Consider the following 17,060-nt stretch of genomic DNA (forward strand, 5'->3'; position numbering starts at 1 on the left):
AATTTGGAACCCGGGTCTCTGGAGCTGCAAGACAGAAACTCCACCTGTGGTGTCTTATACTTTTTCTCTTTCAAATTAATACCATTCTTAACTTTGTTGGTTGGCCATAGTTGGTTCATCCCTCCCTTGGAATCTATCTTCCTTACTGGCATATATTTTTGATGAGTGTCGTGAAATACCTCCTTAAATGTCTGCCACTACTTGTCTACTGTCTTACCTGCTAATGTATTGGCCCAATACACTTTAGCCAACTCTATGCTCATCCCATTGTAATTCCCTTTACTCAAGTCAAACAGACTTGTTTCTGACCCAAGTTTCTCTCCCATAAACTGTCTGAAAATGTCTATCATGTGGATAAATTTGCTTTTGCACTGTAATGTGACTAACAGGGAAACTGATAATGTTTGCTGGTGTTCAGGATAGACTTCCTGTAAAATTTTCACTACATGCGCCTTTAGTCAGTGTCATGAGAAGTGCTTGTTGTTCGTTTGTTCTGATTCACTTGCTTCTGTTTCAGGGCCGAGCTCTGTATTTGCGGGTCCCAACCATTGCTTCATCAAATCAGCTAACCACAGATTATAAAACCATCACCTCGTTTACTCCACCCTCGGCCGTCAGGGCATCTGCCTTCGAGTCTGTAAGTTTTCAGAGTGAATGTGCCTTAGGTATTCTGCCGCACATGAGAAATTCACAAGAAAGGATCTCAACTAAGAAATACTAATTAGTTGCATGTTAATCTGCCTTGGTTTCTACAGTGATGTAAGCACAGAAATCAAGTTCAGGGGAAACAGGGCTTGAGGGAGGTGGCTGCTGGATCTCAGTGCACTGGCCAAGTTCATTTGCCACTTCAAAGTCATTAATTGTGCAATGTTTTGATTTTATAATCATTTAAAACTGATGGTGATTTAGGTATTAGGACTGAGTTGGTTGAAATGGTGGAATTTCTCTGCAGTCCAGCCAGTTCTGCGACACAATGAGTTAACGGCAGTACGGTGGAATTACCCTGTGCTAAATGGGAAATTATAATGGGCACCAAGAGAAGATAGTGTAAGCAAGAGGTTCGGTAGATACATTTATCATATTCCATACAACCTCTTCACATTAAGATGATCCTGGGAAAAGTTCTTTGAATTTCATTCATATTTTCATTTTTGTCCCTCAAGTCTATACCAGTTCTCAGAGCAATTTCACCAATCCCATTCCCCACTTACTCCTCTGAAACATATTCTCTCTCTCCTCTGCCCATTAATTCTTCCCATTCTCCTGCCAGCTGCCTGCACTGGAGATAATTTACAGCGGCCAATTAACCTACCAATCAGCACATCCTTGGGATGTGGGAGGAATTCAGAGCATCAGGCAGAAACCCACATGGCCACAGGGAGAAGGTGCAAACTCCACACAGCACGAGAGACCAGGATTGAACCTGACTGCTGGAGCTGTGAGGCAGCAGCACCACCTGCCTTGTCACTGAAGAGAATAACAGTATACTCAATACCCCTGCCTCTGAAGGCAAGCAAGCTTAAACACCACCTTCACTACTCTATCCACCTGTGTCACCATTTTGAGGGAGCTATGAATTTGCACCCCAAGGTCCCTTTGTACATCAATGCTTCTAAAATCCCTGCAGTTTGTATGTCTGGCCAACATTAGATGACCCTAAATATATTACCTCGTACTTGTCTGGATTAAATTCCATCTGCCACCATTCCGCCCAACTTTCCAGCTGATCGACGTTCCTCTGAATCCCTAGGCAACTATCTCACTATCTACAACCCCAGCAATCTTCGTGTGTCGTTGGCAAACTTACTTATCAGACATCCAAGTCATTTATATATAGAAGGTCCCAGCACCAATCCCTGTGGCGCACCACTGGTTACTGACTTCATTCAGGAAAGTAACCGTTCACCACTACCCTCTGCCTCCCATCACTAAGCCATTTCTGTATCCAGTTTGTATCCAAAACACCCTGGATCCCATGTGCCCTAACTTTGTGGATCAGCCTACCTTGCGCGGACCTTGGCAAAAGCCTTGCTAATGTCCATTAACACCATGACTACCACCTCATCTTCATTAATTTTCTTTGTAACCTCCTCAAAAAAACTCAGTCAGATTTGTGAGGCAGGATTGCCCACGCACAAAGCTATGCTGATCAATCTAATCAGTCTCTGCCTTTCCAAGTGATCATAAGTCCCATTCCAAAGATTTTTTTTCAACAGTTTCCCTAAAAGAGTCCAGCTCACCTTTCTTGCTGAATCCTGCTGGAGCTGAGCAGGATTCAGTTTGTCTTTAAGTTGTGCTGCTTAGATTGGGGATTGTGGCTTCACGACCAATGAAGATTTGTTTGCGGAGGATGTGAGATATCTGTGGGCCACACCTCTGTGAGGTATGGGGCACACTATTGCTGAGTGAAGTGAGGTGTCTTTGGGTTTCACCTCTTCAGGATGCTATGAATGTACAAACACTCAAGTAGAGATTTATACAAGTGAACAAGACAATTTGAACTAAGGACCCCCTTACCTGGATCCACCTATTACCTGCTGGCTCTTGCTCCATCCCATCCCTCTACCTTTTTATACTGGCTATCTCCCCTCTATCTTTCAGTCTGGATGAAGGGTCCTGACCCGAAACGTCAACTGTCCATTTCCCTCCACAAATGCTGCCTGACCCACTGAGTTCCTCCAGCCTTTTGTGTGTTGCTAAGACACAGTTGATCATCTAATTTTAACCCCTCAAGCACAAGGAGATATTCAAAGGACTTGTCAACAGTTGTCCAGTTGATTATAAACAATGTTTTGGAGTTAGTTTGTTACTGCTGTGATTATAAGAAATCCTACTACTCCTTACCTATATGGCGGCACTCCAGTTGGTTCACTAGTCAGTGGTAGGAAAATAGAAGTTGCAGCCAAGAGGTATACTTGAGGCACATGCAAGTGCCTTTAAGGGAAAGCTGGTTAAGTATCAGAGACAGAGTACATGGTTATGTTGACATACACAAGGAAGGATGGGAGAAGGTTTGATGGAGCTTAAACCCTAGTGTGACAGGAGGGCCAAGTGGCCTACTTCTTTACTGTATGCTGTATACGTGTGCTCCTTACTCATTACAGCACACAGGTCATCTGGCCGCTGACAACTCCCAGAGTAATCCCATTTGTCAGATTCTCCTGTATCTTGCTCTTTCTCATATGCCCATCAACTGCCCTTTGCTTCTTTTGCTACTTACCGCACAGCAGCCAATTAACCGATAAGTCCACACGTCTTTGAGAGTTGGGAGGAAACAGGAAACCCACACAATCACAAGAAGAATGTACAAACTCCACGTAGACAGCACCAGTGGTCAGGATTGAACCTGGGTCCTTCGAACTGTAAGGCAGCAACATTACTCGCTGCACTACTGTGTCACCTTGTTCATTCACTCCTGGGAATTCTCTCTCATTCCTCCATACTGGTTTCTTGCTCCTTCCTCTTTCCCCCTGTCCTTTTCTCCCTTTCTCCACTGGCAAATGTAACCTCAGCTGCTTTGGCCCCAAGTTCACGGTCTAGTCCATACCTTTGTCTTAAGGTGCTCCTTTTAGTCACTGGTGCTAATGCCTTGTTATGTGGCACCATTCTAAAACATGTTTGTTGGTATTGTTTCAACACGTGGACTGTTTTATTATTGTTTCAGGATATCAGCTGCGATGTGAATGCAGAGAAGCTGAGTGTGAAGTATGGAGCAAAAGTGTCTCTGACCAGCCGGGCATTGTTTACCCTGTTGAATAATTGTGGGCCAAACTATACAGAACCGTGGGAGATTCCTGTACATGTGAAAACCATCTGTGGCGAAGGTATATCTTTTCAGTGATTGGTAATTGCCATTTAATAAGACCATGGCTGATCTGTTTGTGACTTAAACTCCACATTTACAGCTACTCCGATTGACCTTTCTCCCTTTTGTTTGTCAAGCATTTAGCTATCTATGCCTTAAAATTATTCAAGGATTCTGCTTCTTTTGGAAGGAAGAGAGTTCCAAAAGCACATGACCCTCTGAAAGAAAGAAATCACCTTATCTCTGTCCAGAGATTAGGTGAATTTTTTCTCTCAGAAGGTCCACTACTCTCTGCAGTTTTTTACGTTCCTGTGCATTTGAATTGCTGTACCAGACCATGATGCAACCAATCAGGATACTTTTAACAGTACATCTGTAGAAGTTTATTAAAGTGTTTAGTAACATGCTAAACTACCTCAACCTCCTAAGAAAGTAAAGACACTGTCATGCCTTCCCTGTGATTGCATCTATGTGCTGGGCCCAGGACAAGTGATCCAAATATGTTAACACCCTCTCCACTGTCGATCCACCAATGTAGACTGGCGCATGTTCGCCCTCCTTCCCCTTCCTGAAGTCAACAATCCTTTAGTTTAACTGATGTTGAGCAAGAGGTAGTTGTTGTGCCATCACTCGACCAGGTGTCCTATCCCGCTCCTGTACACTGACTCATCGCCACCTGTTATTCATCCAACAACAGTGATGTCATTGGAAAATTTGTATATGGCATTGGAGCTGTGATTACCTGGGACTCAACACCTTCCTTTGCAGCTGGATCCTTGACTTCCTGACTAATAGACTGCAATCGGTAAGGAAAGGCAGCAACACCTCTGCCACAATTATCCTCAACACTGGTGCCCTGCAAGGCTGCGTCCTCACCCTTCTACTTTACTCCTTATACACTCACGACTGTGTGGCCAAATGCTGCTCTAACTCCATCTATAAGTTTGCAGATGACATCACTGTAGTGGGCAGAATCTCAATAATGATGAGTCAGAGTAAATGAAAGAGATGGAGAGCCTACTAGCATGGTGTCAGGACAACAACCTTTCCCTCAATGTCAGCAAAACAAAAGAGCTGGTCATTGACTTCAGGAATGAAGGTGGTGTACAAACTCCTTTGCTGAGGTTGAAAGCTTCAAGTTGCCCAGAGTAACATCACCAATAGTCTATCCTGCTCCACCCATGTAGATGCCACGGCCAAGAAAGCTCACCAGTGCCTCTACTTCCTCAGGAGGCTGAAGAAATTTGATATGTCCCCTTTGACACTCACCAATTTTTTTAGATGCACCATAGAAAGCATCCTGTCTGGATGCATCACGGCTCGGTATGGCAACTGCTCTGCCCAAGACCGCAAGAAACTGCAGAAAGTTGTAGACACAGCTCAGCACATTCATGGAAACCAGCCTCCCCTCCACGGACTCCGTCTATACTTTTCGCTGCCTCAGTAAAGCAGCCAACATAATCGAAGACCCCATCCACCCCAGACATTCTCTCTTCCCCCTCCTATCAGGCAGAAGATACAAAAGCTTGAAAGCACATACCACTAAGCTCAAGAACAGTTTCTATCCCGCTGTTATAAAACTATTGAATGGTCCCCTAGTATGATAAGATGGACTCTTGACCTCACAATCTACCTCGTAATGGTTTGCACCTTGTTGTCTGCCTGCACTGCACTTTCTCTGTAACTGTAACACTTTATTCTGCATTCAGTTATTGCTTTTCCCTTGTACTACCTCAGTGTACTGATGTGATGAAATGATTTGTATGGGTGGCATGCAAAACAAAGTTTTTAACTGTAGCTCATTAAATGTGTCAATAATAAGTCAATTTACCAATTTTAGCCACACAGTTGTGTGTGTTTAGAGAGTAGAGGAAGGGGTTAAGCACACAGCCTTGAGGTGCACCTGTGTTGATGGTCAGCAAGAAGGAGATGTTATTACCGATCCTCACTGATTGACGGCTGCTGATGAGGAAGTCGAGGATCCAGTTGTAGAGGGAGATACAGAGGTCCAAGTCTTGAAGCTTGGTGATGAGTATAGACAGGATGATAGTGCTGAATGCTAAGCTGTAGTCGATGAACAGCAGCCTGCATATGTGTTCCTGTTGTCCAGGTGGTCCAGAGCAGAGTGAAGAGCCAGAGAAAGCACATCTGCTGTTAACCTATTATGTCAGTCGGCAAACTGAAGCGGATCCAGGTCATCTCTGAGGCAGGGGTGGATTCGTACCATAACCGACCTATCGAAGTACTTCATTGCGGTTGATGTAACCGCTACCAGATGGTAGTCATCGAGGCAGGTCACCACCCTTTTCTTGGGCAGCAGTACAATAGATGCCTTGAAGCAGGTGGGAACCTTGGATCACAGAAGCGAGAGCTTCAATATGTCTGTAAATACTCCAGCCAGTTGGCCCCCACAGATCAGCCAGGTACACTATCTGGACCGGATGCCTTTCATGTATTCACCCAGAAGTCGGCCTCAGAGACAGATTACAGGGTCATCTGGATTTGTGGGGACTCATGGGTGTGTCATAGCTCTCCCTATCAAAGCTTGCATAAAAAGGCATTGAGCTCATCTGGGATTGATGGGTTGTTGCCATTTATGCTACCTGGTATTTGAAACTGTGACTATTGAGTTCTCGATTCTCTCACAAAAGGAAACATCTTCTCCACATCCACAATCCTCTCGGGCCCCGCCCTCAGAATCTCACATGTTCCAGTCAAGTCCCCTCTCACTCTCTAACCTCTAGCAGAAACAAGCTTATCTGATCCAACTATTTCTAGTGAGATAACCACCCATTCCAGGTCATGGTCTTGTAAGCATTCTACTTCCAATACATTAACGTCCTTCCTTAAATAAAGAGGCCCTTACAGTGTCACGTGTGATCCCAATTGCATGTCGTTGTACTTACTATTACCATGTATATTGTTTACTCTGTGAGCTTCATGTGGACAAGGAATTTCATTGCACCCTGGACAGATGAAAGGTCGAGACCCAAAACGTCGACTGTCCATTTCCCTCCACAGATGCCGCCTGACTCGCCGAGTTCCTCCAGCATTTTGTTTGTTACTGATGACAGGCAAAAGTGGCCAGTTCTGATTCAGCTCAGATCAGTTTATTGTCATATCCACAAGGGTGCAATGAAATTCCTTGCTCGCGTGAAGCTCACAGAGTAAACAATATATATGGTAATAATAAATACAGTGACAAGCGCAAAACAACGGAATTGGTGCATAGTGGTGCAACCTGAGGGAGTGCAAAAAGAAATGTTAAAGTGTCGGTAATGGAAGAGATAGAATTAAGGGTTCAAGAACGTGGCAGCACCACCTGGGAGATGCAAAAGAAGTGATTGGTTCCGAAGTCTGATAGCAGGGAAGAAGCTGTTCTTGAGTCTGGTCGTCTGGACTTTCAAGTTCTTGTATCTTCTCCTAGAAGGTAGAAGAGAGAAAAGGGAATGGCCAGGGTTGCAGGCACCCTTAACAATTCTGTTAGGCTTCCTGATGCAACGCACCGTGGAGACGGACTGGATGGAAGGAAGTGATGAGCCTGTGACTGACTGAGCCGTGTTTACCGCTCTCTGCAGGTTCTGTCGGTCCAGAGCAGAGCAGTTGCCGTCCCAAGCTGAGATGCAGCCCATCAGGATACTTTCTATAGCGTGTCTGTAGAAGTTCGAGAGAATCCCTGTGGGCAAGCCAAATCTTCTCGGATGCCTAAGAAAGTACATACGTTGATGTGGTTTCTTGATCACCACATCAGCATGGAGGGGCCAGGAGAGGTTGCTGGTGATATGGATGCTGAGGGACTTGAAGCAGGTGATCATCTCGACAGAAGCTCCATTGATGAAGACAGGGTTGTGTTCGCCAACCCCCCATCTTCCTTAGGTCAACAGCTGCCACTTTCATCTTGCTGACGTTAGGCTGCTGTTCTGACACCATGTCACAAAGTTTGCGATCTCTGCAGAAAGAGTGAAAAAGAATGAGTTACCTAAAGTTGGTGAATTTGATGAGCCCAAATAGGGTGTTGGGCATTAGGTATAGAATACAAAGGCAAGAAGGTCTTGTCAATGACATTAGTATTGCTTTTAAGACTGGTCTCCATGGGGGGAAAGAGTTGGGGAGCAGGACTGAGAGACTTGCTCTTGTAGAGAGTGTGTGTGTAGAAAGCATGTACAGAAATATTAAATGGCAAGATGAAGTCGTTTTGTATTTTATTAAGGAAAATACATGTAGCCCTTGGCTTTGTCCTGTGGAACATGTCCTGCGGAACATGAGCAAGGATATTAACTAAACCTTTAAGTAACTGGGATTAGGCTTTGGCTGCAGAGCCACTGTGAGAAAGACGTGGAGGCACTGAAGAGGGGGATAGTGGAGGGTCACTGGAATGCTATTGGAGGTGAGAGACTTCATTTCCCTACATGCTCTGGTGAAGCTGAGGTAATTCTCCTTACAGTAGAGAAGGTTAAGCCCAGATTTAAGAGTTGTTCAACATGATGCCTGGATTTGATAGAGTTGATAATGAGAGAGTTATCAACTATGACAACAAGCTTGATAACTCAAGATGAAAAACACGATGATGCTGGAGGAACTCAGCAGGCCAGGCAGCATCCGTAGAGAAAAGCAGGCGGTCAACGTTTCAGGTCAGGACCCTTCCTCAGGACTGAAGATAGGAAAAGGGGAAGCCCAATATATAGGAGGGAAAAGCAGAGCAGTGATAGGTGGACAAAAGAGGGTAGGCAGGATGGGCACAGGGAGGTGATAGGTAGATGCAGGTAAGAGATAGTGATAGGCAGGTGCAGGGGAGAGGAGAGCAGATCGACCGGAGGATAGGTCAAAGGTAAGGAGAGAAAGGGAAAAAAAGGGTGAGGAAAGGGAAGAAGAAGAGAAGCATGGTGGGGGGGGGGGGGGGGGGGGAGTGGGGGAGTGGGAGAATTCAATGTTCATGCCGTCAGGCTGCAAGGTTCCAAGACTGAAAATGAGCTGTTCCTCCAGTTTGCGCTTGGAATTCTCCTGGCAGTGGAGGACGCCGAGGACTGACATATCAGTGATAGTGTGGGAGGGGGAGGGGGAGTTGAAGTGACTGGCAACAGGAAGATGCAGGTCACGGTTACTTTTTTTTGGTAGGAAGAGATTGGACCGGGGTGGGGGGCAGGGGGCAGGATAGTGTCCAGGTAGAAGAGCACAATTTTAATGTGACAAACTAAAGAACCAGAGGTGTCATAACAAAACATTTTCTTTACACAGTGAGTTATAATCTGGAATGCACTTGAAGCCATTGAAACAAAACATTTAAGAAGGGATTAGGATCTACATTTGAAAGGACCTGACCTTCCTGCCATGATATGATTTTGCAGGTGAAAAATCAAAAACACTGCAAATGCTGGAAATCTGAATAAAAACAGAAAGCATTGACTTGCTGAGTATTTCCAGCATTTTAAAATTTAGTAGGTGTTTTGGCAACCTGACCAAGGTACTAAGGAGATAAGGTGATGGATCCCAGAGGACCTTCAGTAAAAACACATGCTGTACAGCAAATTTCTAAATTCCATTATAGCCTGAGCCTTGATTAGTAGTTATCATAGAGAATTAGGCAGCTTCACAGTTGTATGCAGTTCACTGCCAGGCGGTTACATCATTCACCAGGAATGATGATCCACCAGGAACTGTTACTAATGTTCTTGTAATAATTTTGTGATGTAGCCATTTTGAGAGGGAGTATTTTCAGAGATCCTGTTTATAAAGCTTTGTCCCACGAATTCACTCTGCAGTTCCAAATGTTAATCTGGATATTGGTGTATGTTATTTGCAGGAGGCTAGAAAGCAGATTTTATCATTGGGTTTATTTGCCAAATAACATGCACAATTGTTCTCTGGGCAGAAGTGTACCGAAGCAGATGAGTGTGGTTGTTTGACAGAATATTGGCAAGTTGAGCAGTTCACTGGCCACTAGGTGGCACTGTGTAGTACCAAGGTATTTCTAGCTACACTAAGTCTCAAATAGTGAATTTTTAAAAGTTTTAATGTTTAAACTGTCCCAAAAAGTCCGGAGGAAATAGATTCCACGTTGATTTTCAGTGCCAGAGTGGCTGATTGTCTTTAAACAACAGTTATAATGTGATGAGACATGTAAGGTGGTACACTTTGGAAGGACAAACTCCAAGGCAGAGTACAAAGTTAATGGCAGGATTCTGGGTAGTGTGGAGGAGTAGAGGGATCTAGGGGTCCATATTCACAGATCCCTGAAAGTTGCCTCATAGGTGGATAGGATAGTTAAGAAAACTTATGGAATGTTAGCTTTCATAAGTCGAGGGATCGAGTTCAAGAGCCGTGAGGTAATGATGCAGCTCTATAAAACTCTGGTTAGACCGCACTTAGAATACTGTGTCCAGTTCTGGTCACCTCATTATAAGAAGGATGTGGAAGCGTTGGAAAGGGTGCAGAGGAGATTTACCAGGATGCTGCCTGGTTTAGAGAGTATGCATTATGAGGAGAGACTAAGGGAGCTAGGGCTTTACTCTTTGGAGAGAAGGAGGATGAGAGGAGACATGATAGGGGTATACAAAATATTAAGAAGAATAGATAGAGTGGACAGCCAGCACCTCTTTCCCAGGGCACCAATGCTCAATACAAGAGGGCACGGCTTTAAGGTAATGGGTGGGAAGTTCAAGGGAGATATCAGGGGAAGGTTTTTTACCCAGAGAGTGGTTGGGGCATGGAATGCACTACCTGGGGCGGTGGTGGAGGCAGGTACATTGGTCACAGTCAAGAGATTGTTAGATAAGCATATGGAGGAATTTAAAATAGAGGGATATGTGGGAGGAAGGGGTTAGATAGTCTAAGGCGAGGTTTAAAGGTCGGTACAACATTGTGGACCGAAAGGCCTGTATTGTGCTTTACTGTTCTATGAGATGGGTACTAATGTTTGAATGCTAAGAGCAATGCACAAAATGCTGGCAGAACTCAGCAGGTCGGGCAGCATGTATGGAGGGGAATGGACACTCAATGTTTTTGGTCGATACCCTTCATCAGGACTACGTACCTCAAAGAGACTTCACAGTGGAGCAGCAAAATGGAGACATGAAAAACTGCAGATGTTGGAAATCTGGAGCAACAAACAAAATGTTGGAGGAACTCGGCGGGTCAGGCAGCATCTGTGGAGGGAAATGGACAGTCGACATTTTGAGGAGAGACCCTGAAGGGTATCAGTCTTTCTTGTGTCTCTATTTGAATGCTAAGACTTGGTTTCCTGTAATGGTGGTAAAACTCTGCTCTTTCTAAGGCCTTCACATCTTTGTTGTAGTGCCCACAATTAGCTGTGTACTTCCTCTTCTAAATGCTGAGAGAGTGGGCATGAAGAGAGGTAGTTGAGGGAGAGAATATGTTAGAAAATTAGCAGGGATGTTTATGTACCATGGGAGTTGGAAAATGAGGTCTTCGTTCTTCAGTGGCCTTCACCATAACTTTATGAGGAGAACTGAAGTTTGCTGATGTTCAGACCATTGTTTCTTCAAGCAGTATTACCAGAAACATGATAATTGATTTATTGATATTCCATCTCCTACAATCTGTATCCATTTCATGTCACTCCTGTTCCTGTAAACATTCCTTCCCTTGTTCACGGAGGAACGCCATGAGGAATTCCGAATGATATTGAGCACTCTCCTTCAAAGGTTATTTCTTCATTACCTTGAGAGGTCAATTTTTCTCACTGTCCTTCATTTGATAAATATCCTCTGATGCCTGTAAGTTTGAGAATGGTTTTGGTTGGATAATGTTTTGCTAGTGATTGAGATACCTTTCTGTTCTGTTTTCAAAGGAAATAAAATGGAGAAAGTTGTCTTCATTGACTCGCCTCTGCCCAAGAAAGAACTTACTGTGAGAGAGAAGAACTTGCTTTTTTATGAAGTTCCTTTAGACTTATTGATGTCCAAAAAAAATTACACAGCAGTGTCAAATTTGACATTAGACAAACCACAAAGCAGCAGCACATCAGAAGAGAACGTAAGTTATTGAGCCTTCAATTTGAGTCTCTCTATTTTCAGAAAAGAAGAGAATTGGGACATATTGTTGGTTCAACACACAAAAAATGCTGGAAGAACTCAGCAGTTCAGGCAGCATCTGTGAAGGGGAATGTTCATTTTCCTCCATAGATGCTGCCTAGCCTGCTGAGTTCCTCCAGCATTTTTTGTGTGTTGCTCCGGATTTCCAGCATCTACAGTCTTTCGTGTGTACACATTGTTGTTTCCCGTGTACACTTGGAGTATTGTGTACAGTTCTAGTCACCACATTGCAGGAAGGAAGTAACAGCAATAGAGAAAGTGCAGAAATAACTCACCAGGATGTTACATGGAATTGAAGGCTGTAGTTATAAGGAGAGATTGGATAGGCTGGGTTTGTTCTCACTGGAATATAGAAGGCTGAGGAATGATGGGCATGGATAGTCTGTATCCTGGGGCAGAGGAGTCTTGAACTTGAGGGCACAGGTTTAAGATGACAAAATTAAAGATTTTGAGTGTTAAGTTTTTCGCATAGAGGGTGATGGTTATCAGGAACGAGCTGCCAGAGTTGGTTGTTTCAGATACAACTTCTATGTTTAAAAGGCATTTGGACAGGTACTTGAATAGAAAAGGTGTAGAGGGGTAGTGGCCTAGTGCAAGTGAATGGGACTAACGTAAGTATGCATCACGGTTAGCATGGATGAAATGGGCTGAAAGGACCTATTTCTGTGCTGTCTGTGATTCTTTGAATCTCGTACTCTCTCCAGAACTGAGCCTTCCGTTGCATGGAAACACTACTGCTTACCAAGTTTTTCCTGGCTTCTAAAGCCTATTGAGCTACCTCTTTAAACGCTTTAGAACGAGATTCTGACAACCTGGTTTTTGTATGTTTTCAAAGAAGGAAGAATTAATCTTAAATTTATCAACTTTATTTAATTAAGTTTTCACATCTAATATTATTATTTGTACTTAAGTGTATATGTAGACTTTTACCAGTCTTTAAATCCTATTCTTTTGCATTTCCATAACCAGAGTTTGGGCTCCTCTCTTAATGCTGCCATTACCCAGGACCTCCCTTCCCCTTCCCCTTACCCCACACTCCCAATTCCTAATCCTCTGACATCATGTGAATCTACTTTTATCAGGAAGTCCATTTTTTCCAAATCGTCTTTCAACACAGGAACATGAGGAGACACAAGAGACTGCAGATGCTGGAACCTGGAGCAATACACAAAACACTAGAGGAACTCGGCTAATCAGGCAGCATCTGTGGAGGGAAAAAGACAATTCCCTCCATTTCTGTTTCCCTCCATAGATGCTGCCTGACACATTGAGTTCCTCTAGCATTTTGTGTGTCGCATAGGAGCAAGAGAGATGCCTGATATCTCTTGAGTTAGTTCTACCATTTGGTTAGTTTGTGACTAACCTGTACTCCAGCGTCATAATAAAAAAGTGAAAAGACTTTCATTTGCTTGGCGTTTCTCACAACCAGGCAATGTAGTTTACAGTCAGTGAACTACTTTGGCAGCACAGTGGCTGTAGGGGAAAAAAACAGTTTGCACACTGTACATAAGCATCTTGCACAGGAAGATCCACAAATCTGTACCTATCTGTATTTGCAATTCAAGTGCATTTAATTTGTATTGAAGGTCCATCTCGCATATTTGCTTTTGCCACATCAGCATGGCAATTGAGCAATTTGATTTTTGAATAGAAAAAGACTGATCTCACCAAGACAAAATAGAACTGGGGTTTATGACCAGTCAGCCCTGGGGCTATGTTTGTGTTTGTGATCCCTCTGCTGACGTAAACAGGTCCTTCAGTCCATTTTGTCCATCATCTATCACGCCGTGTATCTACCTACACTATCTCATTTTCAGTACTTGCCTGACACTGACATTTCAAGTGTTTAACTAAATACTTCTCAAATGTTGCTCGAGTACCTACTTCCACAACATGCTTATAATTTTATACATCTCAGTTAAGTCTCCCCATAGCCACTTCTTCAAAGAAAACAGCTCCAGCCTTTCCAATCCTTCCTCCTGGCTAAAATTTTCTAGTCCTGCCAACGTCCTCATAAAGTTCCTCTGCACCCTTTCCAATGCAATCACATCTCTCCAAATACGTGTGACCTAACTAGCATTGTACACATTTCCAGCAGAACCTCCATGCTCTTCCCTTTATGCTGATAAAAGGAAGCATTCTGGATTTCCCTTTAACCACCTTATTTATTAGTTTATCCTGTTTAAGGATCCACACATACATCAGGGTCCCTCTATTCCTCCATAATATTCAATATCCTCCCATTTATTCTGTATTGGTATTGGTTTATTATTATCACTTGTACCGAGGTACAGTGAAAAGCTTGTCTTACAAACCGATTGTACAGGTCAATTCATTACACAGTGCAGTTTCATTGAGTCAGTACAGAGTGCATTGATGTAGCTTGCATCTCCCCTAATGGATTAACTGTCTGAATTAAATTACATTTCCATTCTCAACTGGCCAGAACATTTGTCTTTGATGGTATAAAGCTGGCTATGAATCATGGGGCTGGTTTCTGTATTGCCTGCAAACTTCTTGGTATTGGTATTGAGTTATTATTGTCACTTGTACCGAGGTACAGTGAAAAACTTGTCTTGCTTACTGATCGTACAGGTCAATTCATTACAAAGTGCAGTTACATTGAGTTAGTACAGGGTGCATTGAGGTAGTACAGGTTAAAAAAAAACAATAACAGTACAGAGAAAGTGCAGTGCAATAAAGTGCAAGGTCATATCAAGGTAGATCGTGTGGTCAGAGTCCATCTCATCGTATAAGGGTTCAATAGTCTTATCACAGTGGGGTAGAAGCTGTCTTTAAGCCTGGTGGTACGTGCCCTCAGGCTCCTGTATCTTCTACCTGATGGAAGAGGAGAGAAGAGAGAATGACCCGGGTGGGTGGGGTCTTTGATTATGGTGGCTGCTTCACCAAGGCAGCAAGAGGCATAGACAGAGTCCATGGAGGGGAGACTGGTTTCTGAGATTTGCTGGGCTGTGTCCACAACTCTGCAGTTTCTTGCGGTCCTGGGCAGAGCAGTTGCCATGCCAAGTCGTGATGCATCCAGATAGGATGCTTTCTGTGGTGCATTGATGAAAGTTGATGGGTGTCAAAAGGGACATACCGAATTTCTTTAGCCTCCTGAGAAAGTAGAGATGCTGGTGAGCTTTCTTGGCTGTGGCATCTACATGATTTGACCAGGACAGGCTATTGGTGATGTTCACTCCCAGGAACTTGAAGCTCTCAACCCTCTCGACCTCAGCACCATTGAGGTAGACAGGTGCATGTATACTGCCCCCTTTCCTGAAGTCAATGACAAGCTCTTCTGTTTTGCTGACATTGAGGGAAAGGTTGTTGTCATGACACCATTCCGCTAAGCTCTCTACCTCCTTCCTGTACTCTTTGACTCATCGCTGTTTGAGATACGGCCTACAATGGTGGTATCATCTGCAAACTTGTAGATGGAGTTAGAGCAGAATCTGGCCACACAGTCGTGAGTATATAGGGAGCAGAGTAGAGGGCTGAGGACGCAGCCTTGTGGGACACTAGTTTTGAGAATAACCATGCCGAAGGTACTGCTGCCAATCCTCACTGATTGCGGTCTGTTGGTTAGAAAGTCAAGGATCCAGTTACAGAGGGAGGTGTTGTGTCCTAGGTCTTGGAGTTTGGTGACAAGTTTGCTTAGGATTATAGTATTGAAGGCAGAGCTGTAGTCAATAAACAATAGTCTAACGTAGGTGTCTTTACTGTATTGTAATCCCTGCATTTAAATCTAAGTTGTAACTAAAAACTACAAAAGGCAAGGAACCATGTACTGAGCCCCTTGGAACTTTACTGCTAACAACCTACCGGTCACAAAAGTACTGGTCAGCCATTGCCCTTGTCAAAAGCCTCGTTCCATGACTACATCAAACTGTGGAAGGGCTCTACTGGTGGATGGGTGAGGAGGAACAGGGCTTTACTGGCATAGTGGGTGGGTGGGAGCTCTGCTGGTGTGATGGAGATGTATCTGCCAGTGCAACGCTGGCAAAGTAATTATTTGTTTTTTCTCACGTACTGATTGTCTGAAGCTTTTTAATGAGGTCACAGTGTCGTCCAGTTGTATAAGAAGTTCCCAATAACAGTGCCTGTGTTCCTTTTGTTAAATATAGGTATTCCATTCCCGGGAGCACCAGAGAAGTGTCAATGCCTGTGGAAGCAGTGACCTGGATTTCAATGCCGACTTTACCCAATTGGAGACATTTGGGACAATTTCTTCAGGACTGACAAAAAAACCTCTCCTGAAAGATGATGCCCCCAGGGCTTGTAAACATGCCTTGAGGACCAAAGCTTCCAAAAGTGCTCCTGTAACAGGGGACACTAAAGACCAGGATCTTACCAAGACAAAATCACCTTCTGTGCTTGTGACCAAAAAAAAAATTCAGGAAAATCAGCTTCTCTCCTCACACTCCTGTCCAAACAGTGGCAGAGAGTCAAATGCATTGGAAACCACTGATTGCAGAAGGCTCTCCATCTCAGATCAACAGAAAGGTGATCCAAAGAAAGAGATAAGAGTTGAAGGAGACAGTGAGACCTTGGCCAATGATGGTACAGATGAAATGGCTGGTTTTAAAGGGTTGGAATCTGATAGTGATTCGGAGGAAGATCAACTGGTCATTGATACAAACTTTCCAGCTAGCAATGATGGTTGTCATCCTGTGGAAGCTGCTGCAAGTAATGTGGCACCTATCCTAGAGAAGCTTGATCGTCAAGGTCCGGAAGAAATCATTCCAGATACGCCTCGGTCGCCCTCTCCTGACCAGAATGCACCCACCAGCAAGAAGCTAAAGTCCACGGGCCTGGTGCGGAAAAGGATGGCCTCCAAAACCCTCTTGAAGGAATTTGATCCGGTTGGGCAGATTCTGAGAATGCAATGTAAGCTCTTAAAGTCCAACCCCAAGAAGCCAGTTGACCAGCCACAAGCAACACAAGAATCTAGCTCGTTGTGCCATAACCCACATGGACAACCACCACTCGATTGGAATCCTATCACCATTCCTGACTCCCAGACTTCTGCCTTTGGGAATGTTCCCAGTTTCTTGGAAAAGACAGCCCAGAACACAAGGACACGTAAGAACTATTAATGAACTTGCTGTTAAACAATATGACTTTGAAGTAAGCACCAAGAGTGCCGTGTCATTGATATGATATCTGTGTTAGTGAATTCTCAATCTCAAATTAAAGACTGT

The 17,060-nt window shown here is 44.0% G+C and overlaps 1 protein-coding gene across 2 annotated transcripts in view; it reads left to right on the forward strand.

The window, feature by feature from the left end:
* The window catches only part of ice2 (interactor of little elongator complex ELL subunit 2), a 96,435-nt gene that overhangs the window by 14,243 nt on the left and 65,132 nt on the right, over positions 1 to 17,060 (forward strand). For both annotated transcript variants that reach the window (XM_052042413.1, XM_052042414.1), the window contains exons 5-8: positions 518 to 637; positions 3,665 to 3,824; positions 11,613 to 11,797; positions 15,984 to 16,941. In XM_052042413.1, the coding sequence (XP_051898373.1) occupies positions 518 to 637; positions 3,665 to 3,824; positions 11,613 to 11,797; positions 15,984 to 16,941 (1,423 nt within the window). The remainder of the gene's footprint in view (positions 1 to 517; positions 638 to 3,664; positions 3,825 to 11,612; positions 11,798 to 15,983; positions 16,942 to 17,060) is intronic.

This window comes from Pristis pectinata, chromosome 32, assembly GCF_009764475.1.
Source record: "Pristis pectinata isolate sPriPec2 chromosome 32, sPriPec2.1.pri, whole genome shotgun sequence".
Taxonomy (NCBI): domain Eukaryota; kingdom Metazoa; phylum Chordata; class Chondrichthyes; order Rhinopristiformes; family Pristidae; genus Pristis; species Pristis pectinata.